The sequence below is a fragment of the Chelon labrosus genome (assembly GCF_963514085.1).
Source record: "Chelon labrosus genome assembly, chromosome: 9".
Taxonomy (NCBI): domain Eukaryota; kingdom Metazoa; phylum Chordata; class Actinopteri; order Mugiliformes; family Mugilidae; genus Chelon; species Chelon labrosus.
In genome coordinates this window covers 7,273,240-7,297,212 of record NC_140359.1, presented here as the reverse complement: position 1 = coordinate 7,297,212, position 23,973 = coordinate 7,273,240, and the positions used below count along the sequence as shown (strand labels likewise).

Here is a 23,973-nt window from a genome sequence, read left to right as displayed (position 1 = left end):
GTGGATGCTAATGTTTCAAAAGGGGCCATTTTCCTATTAAATTGATGTACGCTAAATTAGGATTATTAAGATTATTCCAAGATTATTCCCTTGTGTAGCAGCATTTTTATTTAACTTCATTATTTCACTGATATAGCTATTGTTATAGTTATTTTTTTAACCATTACATTAATTTTACTCTCGAACAATTTTATTTAGATCCTTCACTATAGGCACTATGTGCGCAGTGTACGTTACACTCTTCGAGTATTCTTTTCAGGCAATTCTTTGGCCACCATGTTCCCGTCCTGGGTCCTTTCATAACAACAACATGGCTGCCTTCTGCAGAGGCAGACACCGGTGGAAGAGGACTAATTGTTTACATGTTTTTACAAGGAACCTGACAGGTAATATTAAATTAATTAAATGCGCTTATATAGACCCAGAGAACTAAAAAAAAAAAAAAAACCTCTGTGAAACATTTGAAACGTTTCTGTTAGCAAAGAGCTAATTTACGACAGCAAGCCTGAGGGAGCTCAGCTAATTTACTTACTTAACTTGAGGTCCTCTGTTTTCAAATGTCTCCCAATCTCTGCGTTTATGGGATATAAAGTCCCGAGAACCACTAGAATAGTTAGTCCCAGCCTTGTCTTGGCGTTTTACTAACATTAACGTTTTTTGCTATTCAAATGTATTTATTTGCTATTTTACTGCAGCTAACTGAAGTGCCATATTTTATTTTATTTGCCCACTACGGAGACGTGAATGCAACAATAACAGCTCCATATGTATGCATCTAACATCATTATTACCAGGTCTGTTATTCATTAGCTCATATTCTCACACAGTGAAGTATGACTATGACCTTGTGGTCATTGGTGGTGGTTCAGGGGGCCTTGCCTGCTCCAAGGAAGGTGAGATTTCTTCTCTATTATTCCTAAATGTAAAAGGATCTATGGTATCATCAGTGATTTTTAACACACTAACAATATGCTCACATTTTACAGCGGCACAGTTGGGACAGAAAGTTGCCGTTTTAGATTATGTGGAGCCATCTGCTAAAGGTGAAATACATTTGACAGAGCAGAACATTATACACTTAACAAAACTTGGATTCAGACATTCAAAGACATTATTGCTGAACATATTGGATAATGTTTTTCCAAACAGGCACAAAGTGGGGTATCGGTGGTACGTGTGTTAATGTTGGATGCATTCCTAAGAAGCTCATGCATCAGGCTGCTCTACTTGGCTCAGCTGTAAAAGATGCTAAGAAGTACGGCTGGCAGATCTCAGGGACAGTCTCCCATGACTGGTAAGTACGGCAGTGTTTTCTCCTCTTAAGGAAAGGGTTATCTTCATGTTCAAATTCTGTCAATACATAGATTTGGCAGCTGAATAGCCCCATCTAGTGATGTGATTGCAGTAAGACAATGCCATTACTTGAAGTTAGAAAGTTGACTGTTTGAATTTGAATGGACAGTTCACGCCCAAAATCAAATGTACATGTTTTTCCCCTTCCTTATTATTTATCTGTTTAGATAGATTGTAAGTTGGCATTTGAATTTAGTACAAACAAACATTTGAAACATTTCCGGAAACCATGGACCTGGTTGTGAGCAGTTTCATGTAGAAACTATTTTATGTACGCATAACTACAGCCACCAACAATATCGTTGTGCTGACAGAACTGAAAGAACTGAAAATCTTTTCATTAAAATGAGAAAACATTTCTGTCAATAGAGAGGTTTGGTTAGATGCGCACAGAAATTTGTTTTCTACATTTAACCCATCCATTCTTACACACAAAGAGTAGTGAGAATACCCGGAGCAGTGGGCAGCCACACAAACGGTTCCAGAGGAGTCGATGTTTGGACTTCTTTTCCTTCTTTCATTCTTGCTCTGCATTGTGTTAAAAATATTACCTCTGGTGTATCTTCCAGGGCCACCATGGCAGAGGCTGTTCAAAACCACGTCAGGTCTCTGAACTGGGGTCACAGAGTTCAGCTCCAGGACAAGTGAGTAGACCTGGTTAGTTTATTATCAGACTTACTGATTTTGCTGATGCTATATTAATTTAGTTAATGCATTTAAATTCTGTTATAAGGGGCTTTTTTGGTTTGATTTAGTTCAGTTGAATTTTACTTTTCCCTCATATGTTAATTTTTTAAAAGCTCTCACATTGTGTCAGTGTTAATAGTCTGTTTGACTTTAGGCTGAATGCAGTGATCCATGTCTCACCCACATACAAGTCCGTCTTAATCCCTCCCTATTAATTATTTTTAAAATTTTCATCGCCTACATTCAGAGAAGCAGGATTTCCTTACAATTCTCATAAATATTTATACCTCAGCCCCTTTTTCTTCCACCTTTTTTCATTTTTTTTTCATGGCATGATGATATTGCTGAAGGCTGTACATTTCTCTCACACACTCTACACACCTGAAGGATTGATTGTCAGCGACCGCATGTTGACAGAGTGGCTGGCTGGAGGGCAAACAGGTGTTAACCTCTGTGTGAATGTGCCCAAACTTACATTTTCAATCCAGTGAGGTCATTTGCTTGGAATCAGAATGTTAGTAATGCTTCTTTTATGATTTGAAAAAAATAACAATCAGCCAAAAGACGCTGCTCTTTTTAAAATGCAGGAGTAACACTGATAACCATTAGGACATTTATTAAATTTACAAAATTGTATTAATTATTATGCAATAATAAATTAATGCAGATGTTAAAATGAAGGATTAGTAATAGTTAAAGTAGATTTCCATGCTAACAAGAAGGTTCTGTTGGTGTGAGTGGCACCTAGCTGTTACCATCAGATTATTTTCTGCTCCTAGTGATGAATTTAAAAGGATATTTTACAGTCTTTTATTTTCAAATGATGTGTGAATTTAAATACACTATATATTATTGAACTGAATGAAATCTCAGTCCAAAGAAATGGCTGAAGCCATTCCTGGAGCAGATTTTCTCACTGTGTTTGACACAGATACATAAGGTTCAACATCTAATCTGCATTCTCGTTTATAATTCGTGTACATGTCTGACAGTGCTGTATGCTGTGTGCTGTGTGCTGTGTGCTGTATGCGATGGAGATGTCAGTTTCCCTGCGGGAACCTCCCAAAGGGATCAATAAAGTTGTCTGTCTGTCTGTCTGTCTGTCTGTCTGTCTATCTGTCTATCTATCTATCTATCTATCTATCTTCTCCGATAAAACATGCAAAACACAACCTGTTACACATATCACATGATCTCTGTCTATTATGCAGGCCTGCAGACAAAATGTAAAGAGTAGACGGTGGGATTTAGTGAACATAAAAGTAACTTGCAACATCATTTATGAGGGATTATAGAAATTCTGAGTAAATCAGCAAGTTTATTTAATCTATACTAACAATGTGTTTGCTTTCTGTTTTGCAGGAAGGTGAAATATTTGAACCTCAAAGGAAGTCTGCTCGATGAGCACACTGTCAAAGGACTGAGTAAAGCAGGGAAAGAGGTGAGCTGCAAATTTACTTTAAAACATGTACTGTATGTATTCATTATTCATCAGCTAAAGTTGGGATCAGTTATTAAGAATAGAGTCAAATGTGTACTTGGAAAATACTTTAAATCCAGCTTGAACATATTTCTAATCTCTGTTTTTTAAGATCATTTTAATTTATCACTTTTATTTATTTTGATCATTTCTCATTCGTACATCTAAAATTGCCTGCTTGTTACTAAATTATTACACTGAAGTGCAAAAATGTCAGAACCCTAACACACCTCTGTACCTACTAGTTTCAGTGATTTGAAAGCGTTTCCATCATCACCTTAATAGAGAACACTGCGGAGACCACTTGCTTTCGTTTGACACTTCCTTGTTTTTTGAAGGATGTGAACAAAAGCTGTTACTTCACATTTCCCTCCTCTCTCCTACAGACGATCCTAACCGCCAAGAACATTGTGATCGCCACGGGTGGACGGCCCAAGTATCCCACAAATGTAAATGTAGCCACTATCATTCCACTGAGACATTTCTGTGTTCCTCTGCCAGTGTTTGATTCACTGAAGTGAAGAATGTGGTTTGGAAGAGTTACACCATGTTACACGCACAGACACACAGAAAATAGCAGGTTTTATAGAGGAAGCCGTTCCCATTTGTTGTGTGTAGTACTATTGATAGATCTGTTGACTGATGGATTGTCATAACTTTAACTGTTATTATAGATCCCTGGAGCGATGGAGCATGGCATCACCAGTGACGACATATTCTGGCTGAAAAAGTCTCCTGGAAAAACGTGAGGACGCTTTCTATTCTAAAACACCTACACACACAACCTGTGTTAAATATATACATTAAGGAGATTTAAACTGGTTAATGTGACTCATATTATGATATAAATACTGTCATAGTTGAAAATGTGTCCGCTGCTTCTGTCCCAAAATAATAATATCAAGATACTTGATATTGAGTCATTCTATCTACAGTATGCTACAATGGAAACATTTGCAGTATTATTGCCTCGCTCTAAGCACTGCACTACCTTGCTCGATGACACAGCACATCCCGCTGTCACGCACTGTAATCATTCATCGGTGACATGCAGTTTGTTTTTCTCCCTTCCTGTCAGCCTGTCCTCACCTCGTGATTCAGATTAGCGGCGTGCATCCTGACCTTTACAGAACAAGCCCTTTAATCCAGCCATTTAGCTCCTGTCATCGCCCGGTTAATTGGTCTTTTCCTGACGTTTCCTCTTGGCACCAAGTGCAGATGGTGACTAGTGGTTGTGATGTACCTGGGCTGCGGAGGTTGTTTGCTTCACGGTGAAAGATAAGCGGAAATAATTATTCTGATATTTAATCTCCATATGTGTCCACCTGGGGCATAGAATTATTAATTGTTTTTAACTACACATATTTATTGTTTGTAGATTTTGATCGTTTTAGATTATAATAGTTCTTATCTGTTTTTGGAAATAGGTGCACACCAGCCTATTGCAATATCCTGATAAGGACCTTCAGTTCTCTTATAATTTGAATTATAAAGTGAGCAGCATGTACAGTAATATGTATGCTATTCCATTGTTTGACCACTTGGTGGCAATACAAAATCATTTGTCAACAAATAGATGTTAGAGCACTATAACCATTCTAAAACTATTAGCCATATAACAAAAGGTCTGGCTATGAAGCGGAATTTTCCACTCTGAGACCACTTGAGCTCAGGAAGTCCTTTGATATAAGAGTCCTGTGCCTCCCTGCAGGCAGATAGGCTTTGTCTATGGGTTGGCAAAGCTTTCCACCTTGAGGAAATTTAACCTCACACCTTATCCTGAGTTGGAGATGTTGTTGTGCTGTCGAACCATCAGCTGTGCAGGTGAGGTCCAAGTAGCTGTTTTTCTGCAGGCAGCACCGGCGTAGGAGGGGGTTACAAGTGAGTGATGGGTGTCTAATGGACCTTGGATCTCACACACACACACACTCCTAAATGATAGGTTTTGCCTCCAGGCCAAAAGTCAGAGCTCGCTGCCATCATCATGTTTTCAGGAGAAAACGCTGAGCACGTGCCAGTAGGACTCCTCGACTGCTCTAAGGATGAGCTGGTACAATGAGACGGCACGGTGTGTAGGTTTATATAGTGGACTTAACTCTCCTTTGCGTAGTGGACAAGGACAACTCCATAGATGGCATCAGCAGAGTTTTCACAGCTCTTACAAGCACTACACAGCTTTGTAGAGAAATAAAGCACTCACAGCATCTCTGTTGCCTAAAGGCTGCCTGTGCCCTCAAAAGAGAAGAACCCAAAAAGACGCAGGGAGAAGAAGAAATCAAAAATACACATCCATCCATCTATTATGTAAAACCACTGTTTCTGTGCAGAGTTGTGGGTGGAGGAGATGGGAGCAAGAGAGGTCACCGTTCTATCACAGGGCTAACACAAAGAGACAAACAATACTCACACATAAAACAACGGCCAATTTACAATCACCATTTAACCTAACAAGCATATCCTTGGACCGTGGGAGGAAGCACAAGGACCTGGGAATAACCCACGCATGCAATTCTCACAAAATTCATAACCAAGATACATACCGCTAGAAATAAAACATAAAAATGATCATGCATAAACTCACTTGCCTTTAGGTTTGCGTAAGCACAAAGCAGTCACACAGTCTTTTTTTGCATGTTTAATTCAATAAACAGGGTAACAAAATGCCTCACTCTAGCCATCGTGGTCTCAACAGTACGCCCTAGTGCTGAAAGCTATAGAAGAGTGTCGCCACACACAAGCCTTGACAAACCCCTGCCCTACAAAGAAATTCATGCATGGAAGTAGACAAAACATGAGCTCCAAAACAGAAAAAGTCTCATTATGTTCACTTAGCAAAGTTAACGTAGCGTAGCTCCCTAAAGCACTAACACAAATTGGAGGAAGTGAAGCAAAAGTACACTCAACAATAAAACATGCAACAACAACAAAAAAACACAACAATTTTATACTTTTTTGTACGAAAAAATTAACTACATTTAAAAAGAGCTGTACAAGTAGGAAACATAACAGCAGAAGAGCTGATGTGCACCAGACAAAAGAAAAGTCTTGTCTAAATCCACATACTGTCAAATTTAACATACAATAATAATATCATCTTCATTATGTAATTAACAGCATACCCAGTACTAGATTTACATTAATCTGATAAATGCCTTTTTTTGAAAACCTTTCTAAGGACAGTGATTTGCCTCTAATAGTGTAAGTACTAGCATATGTTAAATACAAGTAAATTAGCCAAAGTAGCAATTGTGCCTTTCATTTCAGAATCTCTTCTACTCCAATAGGAACTGAACAGGAAAAGGAGCCTGTATTTCCATTAAAATGCAAAGCTAGTCTTATTCTAGGTTTTCTTGGGGTTTATGTTTGGTAATATATTTTCACATTTCTGTCCCATTCTCATGAATGCAATCTGTCTACAAATCTGACACTTGTACTCAAGGATGAACTCATTTGAAATGGATAGTCATTGTTCACTATGACCTCACAAAACACATTTTTGGCTTTAACTCAAGAATTCAAATGATAATTATGACCAATTCCACCTGCTTCACTTCCTCTCCCTGGATGACAACCAGGACTAAAGGCCTCCTGCTCTCCTGGTGGTCCATCCCAGGCTCATTGGTTTTGCTGATACTGAGCTTCAGATTATTGTTTTCGCATGTGATGAAGCTCAGTGGTGTGTACTCCTCTGTAAAAACAGTCTGTAAGTGAAGACAGCATGTTTTTCTCTACAAAGTATTCCCTGTAATTATAAATGTCAGTATAGTGATCACTCCCATGTCACCAAAGAATACACGTCATACCTTGAATTAAATTCTTTAAGAGTCTGCAGGAGTTACAGTTTGTTAGATGAGTCTGGATAGTTGTTACGGATGTAAACGGCAACTTGACTTTTTTACAGCATAAAGCCACAAGGCTTATTGTTCCAGTGTCTTACAGTCCGCCTATATCCATTCTCTTATCTATCGTTTCATTTCACCAGTCCCACCAGCAGTATGACTAACAATAGAAGGAATATCTGTCCATTACGTCCAGGCAAGAGGATGTGGTCAAAGTGAAAGTTTTTTCAGCTTAAGCAACATTTGGGTAAGAATATCAGACTTGGACTGACATCAAGTCAAAACAAAATCAACCCACATGCCAGACAGAAACACAAGAGTATCCGAATCTAGTGCTTATCAGTGCTGGGGCTTTTGAAGAACTGGCCAGTGTTAACAGACAGTCCGTAACAAACCTCCTCCTACAGAAGCTGTGGCTCAAGTAAGGCCGTGAAAAGAAATCCCAGCAGCATGCTACCACTCAAGAGTTTTATACGGTTTCTATTTGTAGGGTCGTTTCCTGTTCAGTTTGTTTTCAGTAATGACAAACTGTTGTGTTTGTTTTTTCACTTTCACTGTGATTCTCCTTATTAGACTCATCTATAGTTTTGACTCTTTTATTTTAACAAAAAGCAAATTTTACATGCAAACATTTTACAAAGCTGATTTATGATATTATAGGTATCGTTCCCAGACTCCATCTACGTCCAGTATCTTTGTAAAGGTTCTAATCATCATCATCATCTTTTATCTTAAAAACACGTCGCAGCTGTACAGACTCTAGACCGGTGTAGAATACAGTCAAACACAATAGAGAAGGAGTAGGGTAGGGGGAAGGAGACAGTTCCTCAGTGATGAAAGTGAAGAATCAAGCTAAAGCTCTTTGCCTAATCTTCTTTAAGCCACTTCACAATGTGTGCTAAGTGCAGCTGTGCATTATGCAGACACTGGGGAAAATGGGCACAGGGGCTTTTAGTGGTTAGTGTTAGTGTGGACAAGGGCAGGATGTGCCGCAGGCAGCCGGAGCTGTCAGGTGGCGCAGACCTAAAGGGAAGAAGGTCTGGTTCGGAGCGGTAAAAACAACGGAGAAAAGGGCCTCATCCATGTGGGTGACGGGCTTCACTCAGCGGGCTGATGTATGGACTTGAGCCTTGAACATGGCACACCCCATCCGCAGGGATTAGCCTAAACGCTAGCAATTAGCCCTTCTCAACGCCACAGGTCTCATGGCTAGATTACAAGCGTGATTCACCTGGACCACACACACACACATATGCAGTTTTTACTGTCCCTGTTTTTGACATTTTCTTCACACCTCTTCACTTCTGAGGTTATGAAGTTTTGTAATTCATCACCTCTCTTAGTGTAGGATTTAAAATAAACATTTTTACATTTTTAGCTCTTAGCTTTGGATTAGCCTTGTTTTATTTGGCCAAAGTGTGCTGAACAAATGATGAAATGTATCTTATTGTATTGTTAGTCCTGCTGCTAAGAGTTTCTCCCCGTTTGTGTTTTGCAGACTTGTGGTTGGAGCAAGCTGTATCCTTTGTCTTCCACTGTGAATGAATTAGTGCATGATGCCATTGCACAGCGTCTGCTGGTCAGTTGGCAAATTATGTGCAGTGCCATGTAGACAGATACTTTTTCAGTCTTCTTACTAATCCATGATAAAACCATGATAAAACAGCAATGACAGTTTAACAAGTATCTTATTTATTTAACTTCTTTTTAAGCTCCCTAACTGCTGTGATGTAGTGTTAGTCTTTGTATGTTATGACCACACATTAGGTGCTATAGTGTATGTGCAAATCAAGAAAGGCAGTGTAATCCTCAACCTTGTATTACCCAGATGTGGCTCTGGAGTGTGCAGGTTTCCTCACCGGCATTGGCTTGGACGCCACAGTCATGGTCCGCAGCATCGCCCTCCGTGGCTTTGATCAGGTATTACTCTATGAACTACACCAGCCTGTATATTCTGTACACCATGATAGTAATTTTTGTTATATCTGATGTTGGATATTCTCTCGGTTCCTGCAGCAAATAGCAGGTCTTGTGACAGACTACATGGAAGCCTATGGGACCATGTTTGCATGGAAGTCTGTTCCAAAAAGAGTGGACAAACTGTCATCAGGAGCCCTGCAGGTGACCTGGACCAACACCCAGACAGGCAACGAGAGCAAGGACACATACGACTCTGTGTTATGGGCAGTTGGTGAGTATCTAGTATTTATTACTAAAATTAAAGGTGCTTGGCATTTCTTGCATATCCTCACATCTTGCATATAGCATTTTTAATATAGCTTTGAAAAACATTGTTGCTGTTGAACTGAGACTTGAATTGAACCTCTATTAACTGACATGAGACTTGACTAATGCTACGTTCACACTGCCAGTGACAGTGTTACAAAATGGTCAGACGTAGCCAGTTAAATTGTCGGCAAGTCATTGTTGTTGTGATATTATTAAATCACCATCTGTTTAAAAAATACTGTTGGTGGAACCAGCATACTGTGTGTGATTGATTGACCAGTCACAACATCATATCTCATGACATCTAACTTGGTGTAGCCAGACGCGATTCTTATCAATAAGTGATTGCTGTAACACGCCATTTGGATTTCATTATCGGACGTCTTTCAACCACTTAAGAGGAAACAATACCTCTGCACACAACTGGATAGTCTTACAACCAATCAGAGCCATTTTGTTGTAAACAAATTCCACCGATGTCATGAATGACTACGTCACTGTTACTCTTCTGTCCATCACTACATAATGCCTGCCCAAACGATTGATTGATTGATTAGCCCAGCTAATCTATGCCGGGACATAATCAATTCCCAAAGGTGTGGTTCCAGACCAACTTTCTGCCGCAAAATAATTGTTTGCAGAGATTTTAGTCTGGCTTCTGGGCTACATGACACCATCTTGCAGTGTTGGCTTCCATTGAAAATAACTTATAGCCAGTTGCTTTTTTACCAGTAGTGTGAACACAGCCTAAGACTTGTATTTCTGGTGACTCCAGACTCAATCCACTCGTGACTTCACTTATCTTGAGGGACTTGAAGCTTAATTTCGACTTCATCAAATATTTTAACTATCCACAACAACATTATTTTGTTATGTACCAGATGTCTGGAATTTTGACAATTGATGCAATCTTAAACTACTCATCGTAGCATCAGTAAGCTCCTTATCGCCTATTTTTACAGCTTTTCCGGTGATGGCATGTGATGCACCACTCATATATAGTTTCCCTCTGATATTTTCACGGATCCCTAAAATAAAACACTGCTATTACTGTGTTCTCCCTGCCACCAATTTCATTGTCATCCTCAGTAGAGCGCAGTGTCAGCAGATAGTAGAAGAATCAAGGCTGCAAACAAAGTAATAAAGCCTGAGTGATGGGAATGGTCAGGGGAAGTTTTAATCACCCGCCGCTGGCTCTCTTGCTCTCAGTTTGAAGAAGGGCAGGACGGGGCAGGATGCACCCAGGCACAGGGTCACCACGTTCCCCTCTTTGTTCTCTCTCTCCGGGCTTTCCTGCCCATGCCAGCCCTGCGGAAACCAACCTTGCATCTGTCACTGCCATCCCTGCCCACAGATCACTGCCCGCCATTTCGAGCAGCCCCTCTTCTCCTCTGTCTATCCATTCCATGTTCTATCATTTCACTTATACTTTTTCCACTGACACTATTAGTAACAAAGGAGGGAACATCCATCAGGACAGCAACTCTTTCAAAGCTACCTTGCTTCCAAAAATCTGTTTATAAGCTTTTTGCTTCATTTGAGAATATGTGCGTGAGGGAGAGCAGGTCCCTTAGCCCAGTTCGTGTGACAGTGACAAGGATGTGCGTGACCTTCCAGCTGAGATGACGTTTGACTCCCCTCCTGTGGCAGAATTCCCACGTTGTCACAGCTGCTCACGTTCTCACTGCCGGTGAGAATGATATTTGCAGTGAGTGTATTCATCAGCAGATGTTTTGACATGCGTGAGATCATCGTCCCTTAGGTTTCCTATACTCATACGAATGACACCATTGTTGATACCAAGTATTTTAGTTTGTTTTTAACGTCTTTTACATTACATTTTACATTTGCTTCAAACTCCTGAACACCACACGCCTCCATTTCCTTTGTGCACATACAACCAGCTATCGTGTGACTGCTACATGTATATCAGTGACCGCTTTTGTTCCCATACAGTTTAGTGAGAACCTATGACATTGTGGTCTCTGCGCTTTGATGTGTGGATGCAGGAGTTATGAGTACAAGGCCACTTCCCTTTACTGTGGCCTTACACTAGAGGCCAAGCAGGGTCCCAGGCCTCTGTGGAGTTATTAAAGGCCAGAGGGGACCGGGGGACAGTATCACCACTGTCTACCACATCCTTCTCCATGGCTCTGCCTCCCTCCACCTTTCCCCTGCTCCTTCCTGACCTCATGGCCGCTCCCCTGTCCAGGTGTGCCTGCAGAAACACACCAGGAAACAGAACATTTCCACATTTCCTGTCTGCGCACAGACAGTGGGAACATTAGTCTTCCTCCTAACTATCCTCTGCAGTCCTCAAGGAAGTCATTTAAAAACATTTTCTAGTTTTTAAGGCATTTGCCTGTCTCCGTTGTACAAGGTATCTATGACATTCCTGATTGTCGGTCTTCTGCCTCTCTGTCTGTCTGATTTACTCCATTGATGGCAGAGCAGCTGGGAATAGCTCCAAAACTTACTACTACTACTAATAATAAAACTACATCTAAAAACAAAACCCACCAAGGCTTACTTTTTATGCCAAATGTGTTGCATAGAACAGGAACTTAATTTTAATATACTTTTAGTTTCATATTAAATCTACAATTTACTGCTAAGGACTGTGTTTAGAATCAGAAGGAGACAAAAGGATTGAGTGTTAAAGGACCAGAAACATTTTTAAAACATTGGATATGCACAGTTAAAGTGTCCAAGTAATGGATAATTCTTATTAAGAGTTAACCCTTAAAAACTGAACCCAGAAGTCTGTGTTTGATCAGATTTGACTGGTGCTGGCAACACACTGTAGGAAAACAAGCCAGTTTGTCATCACATTTCAATTAAAATGTTGCTAATGTTTGATTAGTGTACGGAGGTACATGACATCACTTACTGAATCCTGGCTCGCGCTGAACCAGTGAGAAAAGCACAGAAAAACTTTGACGAAGAGCAGTCTTCCATCATTCACACAAAACCGTGTGTTCATGAAGGATCCTACTGTAAAAAGCTGATTGGGGAAAATAAATTGTTGAGTGTGAGGTTGGCATGCTGAGAGCAGAAGTTGTGAGTGGTGGAAGTGATGTAAGTTAATGTTTGTGTTGTATCTCATGTCTTTTGTGGCAAACTTATTACAGTAAAACACACCGAGCTGTCTATTGAATACGTCTGTTCCGCTGTGTTTTCCCTTGACATCTACTATATGTTGTTTTTTCTGCTGCTGGTGAGCTCTTTATTGATATGCATCTTAAAATCCTTTTTGGCTTGAAATGAAACACATCAAGTTTTGGCCGTCTTTATGGTCTGTTTCCCCCCAAAAATAACAATTTCCCGTCACATTTCTCTACCTTTTGTCTTTGTTCATTTGATTGATCAGATAAGCATCCAGCTTTCATTTTAACTTGTAGAGCTTTGTTGTGGCTAATTACCCCAACAGTCTAGAGGCTTCCTCTCAATGTCACAACAGGCTTTGTTCACATTGGCTCACTTGTTTGACCATAGTGTGTGAAGGTGTCTGAGCTGCAACCGAGTCCCTTATCAGCCGGCCCACTGTTGTTGTGTCTTTACCATACAATAGAGTTGACTGCTCACTCCTGCATTGACTGGAGCTACAGACAGGAAGGCCAGATATGCAAAAATAAAGTCTGTATTTCTCTCTCGGTATGTCCATTGATAGTTTTGCTGCAATATTTAGGTGAATACCAAGTATACCACATGTCAACTGTATTCGTGTCCAAGGCTTTGGGACAGAATGTAGATAGTTATGGGACGCAAGCTCTCTACACAAGACAAAACTAGACACTAAACTACATTGAATTTAGGAGTTTGGAGTATAAACACCCAAATAGTACCAATACACGCACGCACGCACACACGCACAGACAGACACATACTAGATTGTGTAATAATAGGTCATTACCCAAACTTTACTGACATTATTGCATTTAATAACTTTTTATGCAATTTCTTGGGAGTGACGTTTTTATAAATTAATAGATACTAAATCTAGTGACTGCAATTAATTTAATTCATATATAATTCAATGTTCATGTCAAATCTGAATAGGTTTTGTTGTTGATATGTGAAGTCCTTAATAAACACATGAACACACACATAAAACTTGTCACAAACCATTTAGAAAGTGTTCTGTATATATATATATATATGCTCTATAAATGCTAATTAGGGTCACATATATCTAAATGTATGTTTAGAAAACATAACCCAAAAAATATTTTTAGAAAATAATTTTTAACTCTTTGTTTTTAAACAGCAAATTACTCCAAATTAGAATGACTTAAGAATTCCACATATTCCAGTATTTTGGTTAATACAGGAAAATATTTGGAAGTCTTGCTTTGGGGAATTCGTTATGACTGCCCAACTTCCCCTCAAGCCTCCTTCTCTGCGCTCTCTATCCCATTCAACCACACATGCTGTGGAGCGTTAGACAGCCCCCCTTGGTCTGAGAAGAGGGGCAGGACGTTGTTCTTCGGCTCCAGCCAGGAAAAGGGGTCTCGGGGGTTTGTTATTTTTGCTGTCCGATAGCATCTACATGGGTACCTCAGGGCCGGGTGTTTATTATCCTATCCACGCAGGTTGTGGGGAGCTATGTTGGGGACGGGGGAGCGCGTGGTCCATGCTCCATCACCATGGAGACTCTGTGTCGACAGCATCAGTCAGCCGTCCCCACGGAAGTGTCAGAAATCGCACCTTGGGCTGTCCTTTGGGGTCAACGGGATACCCCTTCCTGGTTGCTCATCGGTTTTCCCTCCTTCTCAAGCTTTTCGAGCCCTCTCAGCTGACCAGATGGTGTCGTTTAATAACCTTCCTTCACTTGTGTTTTTAAGCCTCCAGTGATGGTGCTGTCTTCAGTTTTGAGCTGTTAATTTTATCCCACCAACACGCCAAAACCCGAGACATTCAGATGACAATGAAATAAAAAGCAGCAAATTTTCACATTTGAGAGGCTGGATCCAACAAATATTTGGTCTTTTTAAGCCTTCCCATCAGCACTGCTCTGTCAGTAGGTTGGTGGATTAGTCCATCGCTTTGGTCCAGATTGAAATATTTCAGCATCATTGGATGAATTTCCTTAGAAATTTGATATAGAAGTTCATGTTCCCCAGAGGATAATAGCCTAAACATCTGTTGGTGGATTCACATTAGCAGCACCAAGCTTGAAATGCTTTCCAATCCAAAGGAGCAGATCCAAGCCCTCTCTGTGCTCTGAATGTGTTCATAAAGTACATTCATGGTTCCCAGATGATGCATCTAAAAAGCACATCAGGTTAAAATTCAAGTTTGCTCAGTTCTGTGGTGAATAACCAAATACCTGCAAAATAACTGAACTGAATAAATGAGATATCTATTGATCTATGCTCATTCTTGTTATTAGCGCTAATTAACAAATGTTAGCATAGCAACAAGCTAAACAAAATTTGACCATGGTAAACATCTTTCCAAACATTTTAACAACAGCATTTTAACATTCAGCATCACAGAGCTGCTATGGTTGTAGTCTCTCGCTGCTGTGCTGTCTCCTGTTCCACACATCTCATCACTAATATTGTCCCTCTGTTGTTTACTCCTGTTAACCTCAGGTAGAGCTCCCGAAACCAAAGCCCTGGGTTTGGACAAGCTCGGTGTGCAACTCAACAAGGAGACAGGGAAAATAGTTGTGGCTGCCGACGAATCTACCTCAGTGCCAAACATCTATGCTTTCGGCGACATCAGCGAGGTAGGCATTGTCAACAGAGGCCGCACACAACATAATTGTGAGTCTTCATTTAAACTGTAAAAATCAACACCGCCGAAGTTTCTGGAAGTCCACACCCATCCCTCTGACTGTAAATGTTTTTCATTGTTTGAACAGCTGAATGTCTCAGCTCTGTCGGATACGAAAACAAAACTAACACACTGTAGCTCTGACAATCCGTGTCATTTTCTGATATTCACTTTACTACTCGATTGGAATACATTTTAGTAGGTACTGGAGATATGTGTATGTATACAGTATGAGCTGGAAGTAGCACAAATAGTGTAAATTTTCACAGAAAATTTGACAATTGATAAACAAAAAGGATAAAAAACAGCATTCAGACATTTTTAGATTTTTTTTTTGTAATCACACGGCTTGACTGGAGTGGCACATATTTTATGTTTACTACATGATGCATCACTAAACTCTGGGAATTGAGGTGGACTGAAGACGAGCTGAATTTAGGGACTGTCTAAAAACACATTCAGGTTCCTTTTTAACATTTCCAAAATGAGCCACTATGACCCTGTTTTCATGAATAGTTCATTCGTTTTATGATCATATAGATCTGCACATCTGTTGGGTCTAGGATTTAGCTAACTGAAATAGAAATAGAATTTAAATTGTAAACCTACTAACGTCCAGCTGACAATCCTCACATCAAATCTTCTCTTAAACAGTTTCAGCCATAGCCTTGCTATCAGTTAGAGATTGTTCAGATATACCTAAGGATAAGGATCCAATTTGCAGTATGTAAACAAACTCCAGATACGCCTTTAGATTAAAAGAAGTGAAACCAAGTTGAGGATCGTTTCACCACTCATTGATTGTCATCTTAATTATTTAGAGTTTTTTCTTATGAATAACTTCTTCCAGCAGCCTGAACCTGACTGAATATTAAGTAAAACTGTACAAGCTTGCCATCGTATTACTGGCTTTGCCAAAGCAGCCGTGTTAATACTAGTCGTACCGACTGTAATGTCAGTATTGTTTTTTTTCACCCCAACCAGCTGTGTGCTTCCTTCCTGCCTCCCAGGCCTCATGACACACACCCACACCTTTTGATTGACAGCTCGCTTTGATGAGTTGTGCTTCACCCCAATCTGTCAGCTTTTCACAGCAGCAAAAATTTTTTTGCTATCCTTCTCCGTTTGTCCAGTGCTTTGTGGTTGTTGTTTTTTGTTTTTTTTTTTCATGTCAGAAGTGAGTGCCAGAAAACGCATTATGATGATGCATGCTGTCTGGTGTGTAAATTGTTACAGGAATACCATAGCACACACATACATCCATGGGTGCGGGAGTTGTTATCGGACAACAGGATGTGTGGTGGCAATTTAACAAGTTTAAGTCATGCTTTTAGAATTGCCCTGCAGCCTTACTGTTTCCTGCATAGTTCAGATGTATGCGTGTGTCTGTGTGTGTATCCATGGTTATATGTTTGTCTGTTTTGGCAGACATCCAAAACAATAAAGGCAAAAACACAGAGGCAGAAATTTTTTAAAGTAAACTTGACGGTTTAAATGTTTAGCACTTGTTAAGCCACTTGTATTTACAGCATAAGTGTGTAGTCAAACTTTGGAAGTTAAACTAATTACCAATAATTTCAACTTTTCCACTTCTATTATCAAGAGTTTCTGTAACACTTAATCAATGATTATGGGTTAACACATGTTCTGTCAAGTGATCTGATTGTAAATAGTAAAGCCCACATTTAATATACCAGATTTTTAATAAGTTACTATTATATAGAGCTAACATATTACTGCATAAGGTAACAGAAGAAATTACTTAAATTACACTAAAAAGGCAATTGTTAAAAAAAGATTTACAAAGCACATTATTTCAGCACCGTGAAAATAGTTTAAAGCTTATAATACAGCATCAGAACATCCTGGATGTTAAAGATAGAGCAGCATTTCTCCTAAGAGTTTCAAAAAAAAAAAAAAAAGCTGAGATACTAAACCTGATTTATTCCAGATGAGCAAAGTATCAAGAAGTAAGAATAACACTGAACAACCAAAGAATTCACTCCATTCTTGACCAACAAGCATACTGAAGTCAGCCTGAATGTGCTGGAGTGTGGCTCGGTGTGGGTATCTCTGTAGCGTTCAGAGAGTCACCTTTATAGAGTGATGACTTTTTGGATTCTTTAACTGTATGCTTGGTGCAAGGAGACCTCAGCAGGTAAGCACTGGCTCAGTTCTACTATTCTACGACATGGTAAACTTGACCGTGTGACTGGAATCATGTGGGAAAAAGATGGCCGCAACATGCACAGCAGATAGGAGGTAAAGCAGTTGAGGCAGTGTCATTCTCTGGGCAATGTTCTGCTGGGAGACTTCGGGTTCTGGCATTAACGTGTACACTACATACACACCTTCACAGCATTAGTATTCCCTGATAGCAGTGGCTTTTAACATCACTAGAATGTGTTGCAGGCTAAAGGTGATACATAATTGTGACTGCAGATGTGTGGGTTAAATGATTTGCATGGATATGTATGAGAGGTACACACACGCACTAAGGCAAAATACATCATCACATTTATTTTTTTGTTTTAGGGCCGTCCTGAGTTGACCCCGACGGCCATCAAAGCTGGAAAGCTCCTTGCCCACAGACTGGCTGGTCAGAGCACTGTGCTCATGAACTACGACAATGTAAGACACACACAAATTTTGAAGTTGATCCCTTCCCTTCCTTCCACATCATAGAAGTTACATGCAAGTTATGACCATTTCAGCCCGCGCTACACGATCATACTTTTACTGATTGTGACTGATCATTCATATTCCTATTCATACTTATTTGTCCTTCAACATGTCTTTATGAATCTATTATTGTAGTTGCTGGAGTTTTAGGGTTGATTTGTAGCTCCCTTCTTGTACAAAACTGAAGTATCCCTTGCATCCATATACAGTATGTGACAACTTGGTGATTGTGGTTGTGCTTAGATATTCCTTGCCTGAATAAGGCCCAAAGTAGGACGAGAATTTTAAATAGTGAGGTATTGAGTTCTGTGTGACAGGTGGCCACCACAGTGTTCACCCCTCTCGAGTACGGCTGTGTAGGTTTGTCTGAGGAAGAGGCTGAGAAGAGGCATGGAAAAGACGGCATAGAGGTGAGACTTGTCACAAGCTTGTACCCTGTGGCTTTCAAACTGTGTATTTTTTTTATATTATGCACAATGACCATTGTGTGTAATAGAAAAGCTGGATATTTTTGGTTGAGACTTAAATATAAATCTACCACAACAACAATGCAACTTTTGTGCATGTGTTCCAATCACTGCTCCTATGAAAGCTGTGTATAACTCTGCAGTATAATGACTTTATTTATTATCCGTACCAGTAGTATATGAATGGCTCCACACCACATGCAGTATGCTCAAACAAAGTGGCACAGACATTATTAGTGGCTTGTTACTGCCAACAACCTGCATAAGTTAAATACAATGTCAAATAACACCTAAACAAACATTGACACACACCTTTACAATGCAATAGCAACTGGCTCCGTATTATGCCCGCTCCTGTGCGTGTGCCAGATGATCGCCAACACCTGCAGGAGGCGGACGATAAACGGTTTAGCGGGCGAGCTCAGGCTCCTGGCTGTGAGTGACAGGCGAGCAGGAGGCCTGATTGAGGTGTGTATGGGGTGATGACAGGCACGCAGAGATCTGAGGAGGAGCTGCAGCTCCGGCCCCAGACAGCTGCATGGCCCCCACAACTTGTGTCGGCACGTTCGCCTGTAGAATAAAAAGCACTCCACACACGTCTCAGTAAGGATTTTGAAAACTAGTCATCATCTTCAGCTTTTATGCAGAGACTTTTGAATTTATCAAAACATAAAATACAGCATAAAAGGTATGGTGCTCGGACCCGATTGCCTTTTGATTGCATTACAGTGTGCTGTAAGTGAGAATTCTTTTTTGTTTACCATCATTTCTACTCTGTTACACAAAAGTCAGTTACATCACTGTACGAAATGTACACAAAAAAAAGAAGAGATGGACTAATCATCATTTCTCAAAATTCCCTGATTTTGTTTGCACATGAGTAAGCGCTGCTTTTTCAAAGCAAATATCCACAAGGGAATATCATGTACTCGCTCTGAATCTCACATTGGTTGTATAATACATATATTAATTCTCCTGTTTATAAGATGTGTCCTCTTTTTATGTCTGTGTTAGGTCTACCACGCTTTCTATAAACCTCTGGAGTTCACTGTCGCAGAGCGTGATGCCAAACAATGTTACATAAAGGTACGAATCATTTATTGGTATTTTGAATGGCATATAATACCTCTTATGAGACACATTCTCTTGTACAAGCTGGGTCTAAGGACACTAGTAGCCAAGAGTGCTTTGCTGTTTGATGCAGATAAGATGTTTGTACAGACATATTGTGAAAGACTGCCTCAAGAAATGAAATGGTCTGAGTGATGTAACCATTAGCAACCCTGTTTTGACCTATTAATTCAGATCTGGGATCTGCTTGTGCTTCTCTTGCCAACCAAAAACATAAAAATCATCATCAACAATCATGTTTAGCTATGTGTAATAAAGATGCCAAGCATAGCCAAAAGACAGACAAGGAAACAGCATGTAGCTACAGCATCTAGCCAAGACAGTTTTGGCTTTGACACCTTGGCTTATTTATTTTTTTTAATCCTCAGGTGATATGTGAGCGGAGTGGTGATCAGAAGATCCTGGGTCTGCATTTTACTGGTCCAAATGCTGGAGAAGTCACTCAGGGCTTTGCTTTGGGCTTCCAGTAAGTTTAAAGAATCCTAAATCACATTTATGTATATTGAATTGAATTATGGGATGTGCTGGTGTGTTTTAACTCTCTAAAAGTCACCTAAGATGTTTAGATCATAATCTTCTTGTAGGAGTTTTCTGTGTTTGGCTTTTACCTGTCAACACTAATGCAGTCAGTGAAGTTTTTTAAAACAGTCTTCAATCTGTGCCTTGTAATAAGTAACATGTGACCACAAACTCTTAGCACTCTCAGCAACCTTTACAATCGATCAAAACCTTCCTGTGATATATTGAATTCACAGATGAATAAAAGCCTGTGCAAATGAAAGCAGCGTAAAGACACTCATTTTGCTTGTGTCCCTCAGGTGTGGAGCATCATATTCTCACCTCTTGCAGACGGTAGGAATCCACCCAACCTGCGCCGAGGAGGTGGTCAAGGTCAACATCACAAAGCGATCTGGCTTAGATGCTACAGTCACTGGCTGCTGAGGTTAAGCACCTCGGCCTCTGAACACAGTGAGCACACAGAAGAAAGACGTTAGCCTTTGTTTCTCACTCTTTTTCCTTGCGCCTCTCCATTTCAGTGGCCCCAGTTTTCACTGGTGTTTTGGCTGCACCTCCTCTGCACTCGAGTCTCGTCATAGGCTAGCGATGCAGGTCATCTCTGGCTGCCCAGGTTAATGTCACTGACATGCCACGTAATAACCAAAACTGTTATTATCCCAGTACACACATGTTGTGTGTGTGCTCTAAAAGCACAGAGCTGTAGATCAGGTTAGGAGTGCCCCTCCACAGAGCGAGCGTCTTTTAAATAAACACGTTCATCAATCAGGATTAAGGCCTGCGCTTAGGGTTTTGTTGAAACCGTACGAAAAACGTAGACCGAACCCGAAAGTTCTTCTGAATATATATTCTGCAAATATTGTTGTTTCTCTGGCTGTACTTCCTGTCCATTAGTCTTGGAGGTGACACATACCATACGCCCCCCCCACCACCATGACACTGATGGATAGCCCCAGGGCCGTCGCCGCAGCGACACCGCTCCATTTCCCATGGACACACACAAATAGTCGGCGGAGCGCCTGTCAGTCAGCCAGCAAAGACCTGATCCAGGGAGCCCCAGCTTGTTTAAGGCCCAGCAGAGTCCAGCAGACCCCTTCCTTTTCCTCCCATGCCCCTCTCTGTCCACATGCATGGAAAGAATATCAATGGGTCTACAAATATGTCAAATATGTGCTGTCAAAAGCTATATGGATGGCACATCCCAGACACAGAGAACTCTATCTAGTGGCAAGACTGCTATGGGCTCTGTTACAGCTGCACTACTCAACGTCACCCAAAGGTGGCACTATTGCACTCCAGTTCTCACATTTTTCTGTGAGCCAGAGGACAGAGTAGTCACTGGATAATACATGATCCTGAATGCATTCAGGTTGCACATTTAATCCCTTTAATCCCTATAAAAGATATGTGCTTTTGGATGAAGCTGCAGAGCTGGCTGGCTTTATTGGTGCCAAACTGATAAGGGTTATCTGTTGTGTATTTACATGGATGGCAGGTTAGCCCTCAAGAGTCATCACCCTTGAAGATAAGGCAACTTGTTTATATCAATAAAGCAGTAATGGATCCCGACAGTTTGCCAAAGTGCCCAAATGTTCAACCTGCTGCCTGAATTAGACATTTTGGGTTTATTAAGTGGATGTGGGGGGATGTCAATAAAGAGGATTGCTACAGAAAATGAGGGACCTAAAAGGAGGCTGCTGGGGATAGTTTATTTTTATTTGAAGTCTAATCTGCCCAGTCTGATTAATGATTCTGATGAGGGGAGTGACAGCGTGCCAGGAGATGGAGAGAGGAAAAAGAGAGCGAGAGCACTACCAGGTTTATTTGGAACCAGGCCGGAGGAGAGAGAGCCAACCCCGGTTAGGGAGGGAAGAGGGATTCCTGTGTGCACTGTTCAGGGCCGAGGTGCTGACTGAAGGACCCTGACCTCCGCTCAGCAGGAACAGCTTGACTCTATCACTCGGAGCACAGAGGGCTCACATGCTGCGGCACTGCACGATAGGGGTCATGGGGGGGGGCCCGGGTGGGGAGGTGGAGTTGAGACGGGCCAGGGTACAGACAGAACCATCCAACCAGCGAGCCAACCAACACAACGCTGAGCGGTGGCCTGGGTAATTGAGTCATGTTCCTGTGCTTAACGAGCTACTTCAGAGACCCCAGGGTGGGTCCAAGGCAGCGTGAGGGAAGTCATTGAGGCCATCAGTGTAACTATAATGTCTGTTTGCTTTTTACCCTCAACTTCCCTCCTGCATTGGGCAGTGTTATTTTACACGGCACAACCCTTCACACGCACAAAATGAAATAGGCAGTATTTGATTTTTCTATGAATCATCTGTCTAACTAGAATGATTTCTGTTCGTCGTTGTTGATTAATCACTTCAGGTCCAAGATCTGAACAGTTAGCCTCAGCTGTGCTCCACGGGGGGTCAGGGTTCAACTTTCAGGTCGGCCAGCTAATGATGGCCTGCACTAAAACCCAAAACTGGGGAGTGCAGGCCTGATGTCACCTGGTCGCAAACTATAGCTGTTGTAAATAGAGAAGTGTAATTTTCCATTAAAGCTTTGGTATACATAATTTATATGTAAAGTAATAACGCATTACGATGCACCATTAAAGTAATGATGCCAACCGACTGAGTGTTCAGTGTTATACATACGTGACTGAGTGGTTGTTGTAAATACAAGGTGTGCTGTATATGAGTACTCGGAGATGATGGAACTGGTAGATATTTTACTGGAAGAAAGACAAGTAAAATAAAAATACATCAATCCCACTCTAACGTCAGCAGACGGCTCTGCTTAGGACGAAGACTAGAAACAGAAACAGCTGGCCCGGTGTTTTTTCAGAAGTCTTCTCTCATAATTGAACAAGCACATTTCTCAAAATATTTCATACTGAATACTTTTATTTAAATATATATAAAAATTAAACTGTTGGGAAATTTTCATCTTCACATCATCATGAAGGCATCTAAAAATACTAAGTGAACTAAGGTGACACTGTGTCAATATAAACATGCACTCTGGATCTACGTGTTTATCTGAAATACACTGCATGGCTAAGTCTTAATATGAAGAAGTGTCACAAGGGATGGACACACTTTGACCTGAGTTGTCTCTGCTGACAGGCGGGTCTGCTATGCGGTCCTGTCACTCAACCCTCTGCACCAACAATGACAGACATTCCACTGTGTTTGTTTGGTTAAGAACAGAGCTCTCTGAAACCCCTGAACCTCCTCAGGATCCACAGCAGCTTCACTCACCCTGAGAGTGATGTCGATGTCAGTCCTAACCCAGACAGTAGGAGTAAAGTTCACCCATCGTCTCAAGAATAGTCCGGCCCATTTACCAATTGTGTCTCTTCAGTCGCTCCACAATGGAGCAAACAGGCTAAATCCACCTTGAAATGCACTTAGTAGAACATGTCAACATGTCAGGGTGCGCTCGGTTCTACGCTCCATCTTAATCCAGCCCATTGAACACTGACAGTTGTCTGTGAGTCAGACTTTCAAAAAGCCTTTGTCACTTCAGGTCTTGAGCTCTAGCAGCCACACTGGGAGAGCAGAGCCCTCATACACATGTTAAAACACACTTGCTGGGTATGCAGTGATATAGCCGCGGCAAAAGCCTGAAGAAACCGATACATACCTTGTGTAAACATTAGCGAAAAATGACGCTCGGAACAGAAAAGGCTCAACGTAGGTGAGGATTATCCCTGAGAAATGAATAGGGGCCAATTATGACTTCTCTGTTGTACTGCCAGTGTCTGACTCAAGAGCTGTCAGTCTGAGTTGCCTGCAGGGCCCGG

The 23,973-nt window shown here is 41.0% G+C and overlaps 1 protein-coding gene across 4 annotated transcripts; it reads left to right on the top strand.

The window, feature by feature from the left end:
- Window positions 1-183: 183 nt before the first annotated feature.
- On the top strand, window positions 184-22,860 carry txnrd2.2 (thioredoxin reductase 2, tandem duplicate 2). Of its 4 annotated transcripts, XM_084551299.1 has the most exons (17): window positions 296-386; window positions 828-893; window positions 987-1,043; window positions 1,150-1,294; window positions 1,923-1,997; window positions 3,403-3,481; window positions 3,907-3,969; window positions 4,195-4,265; window positions 8,858-8,877; window positions 9,188-9,279; window positions 9,376-9,550; window positions 15,186-15,322; window positions 17,905-18,000; window positions 18,369-18,461; window positions 19,533-19,604; window positions 20,018-20,115; window positions 20,468-22,860. In XM_084551299.1, exons 1-17 carry the CDS (start codon window positions 311-313, stop codon window positions 20,589-20,591), a joined length of 1,539 nt encoding a protein of 512 aa, XP_084407425.1. In that variant the 5' UTR covers window positions 296-310; the 3' UTR covers window positions 20,592-22,860. The 4 variants fall into 4 exon arrangements, with proteins under 4 accessions (XP_084407424.1, XP_084407423.1, XP_084407425.1 ...); XM_084551298.1 differs by lacking the exons at window positions 828-893; window positions 987-1,043 and having other exon boundaries at window positions 184-386; XM_084551297.1 differs by lacking the exons at window positions 20,018-20,115; window positions 20,468-22,860 and having other exon boundaries at window positions 184-386; window positions 19,533-19,889.
- Window positions 22,861-23,973: the final 1,113 nt, after the last annotated feature.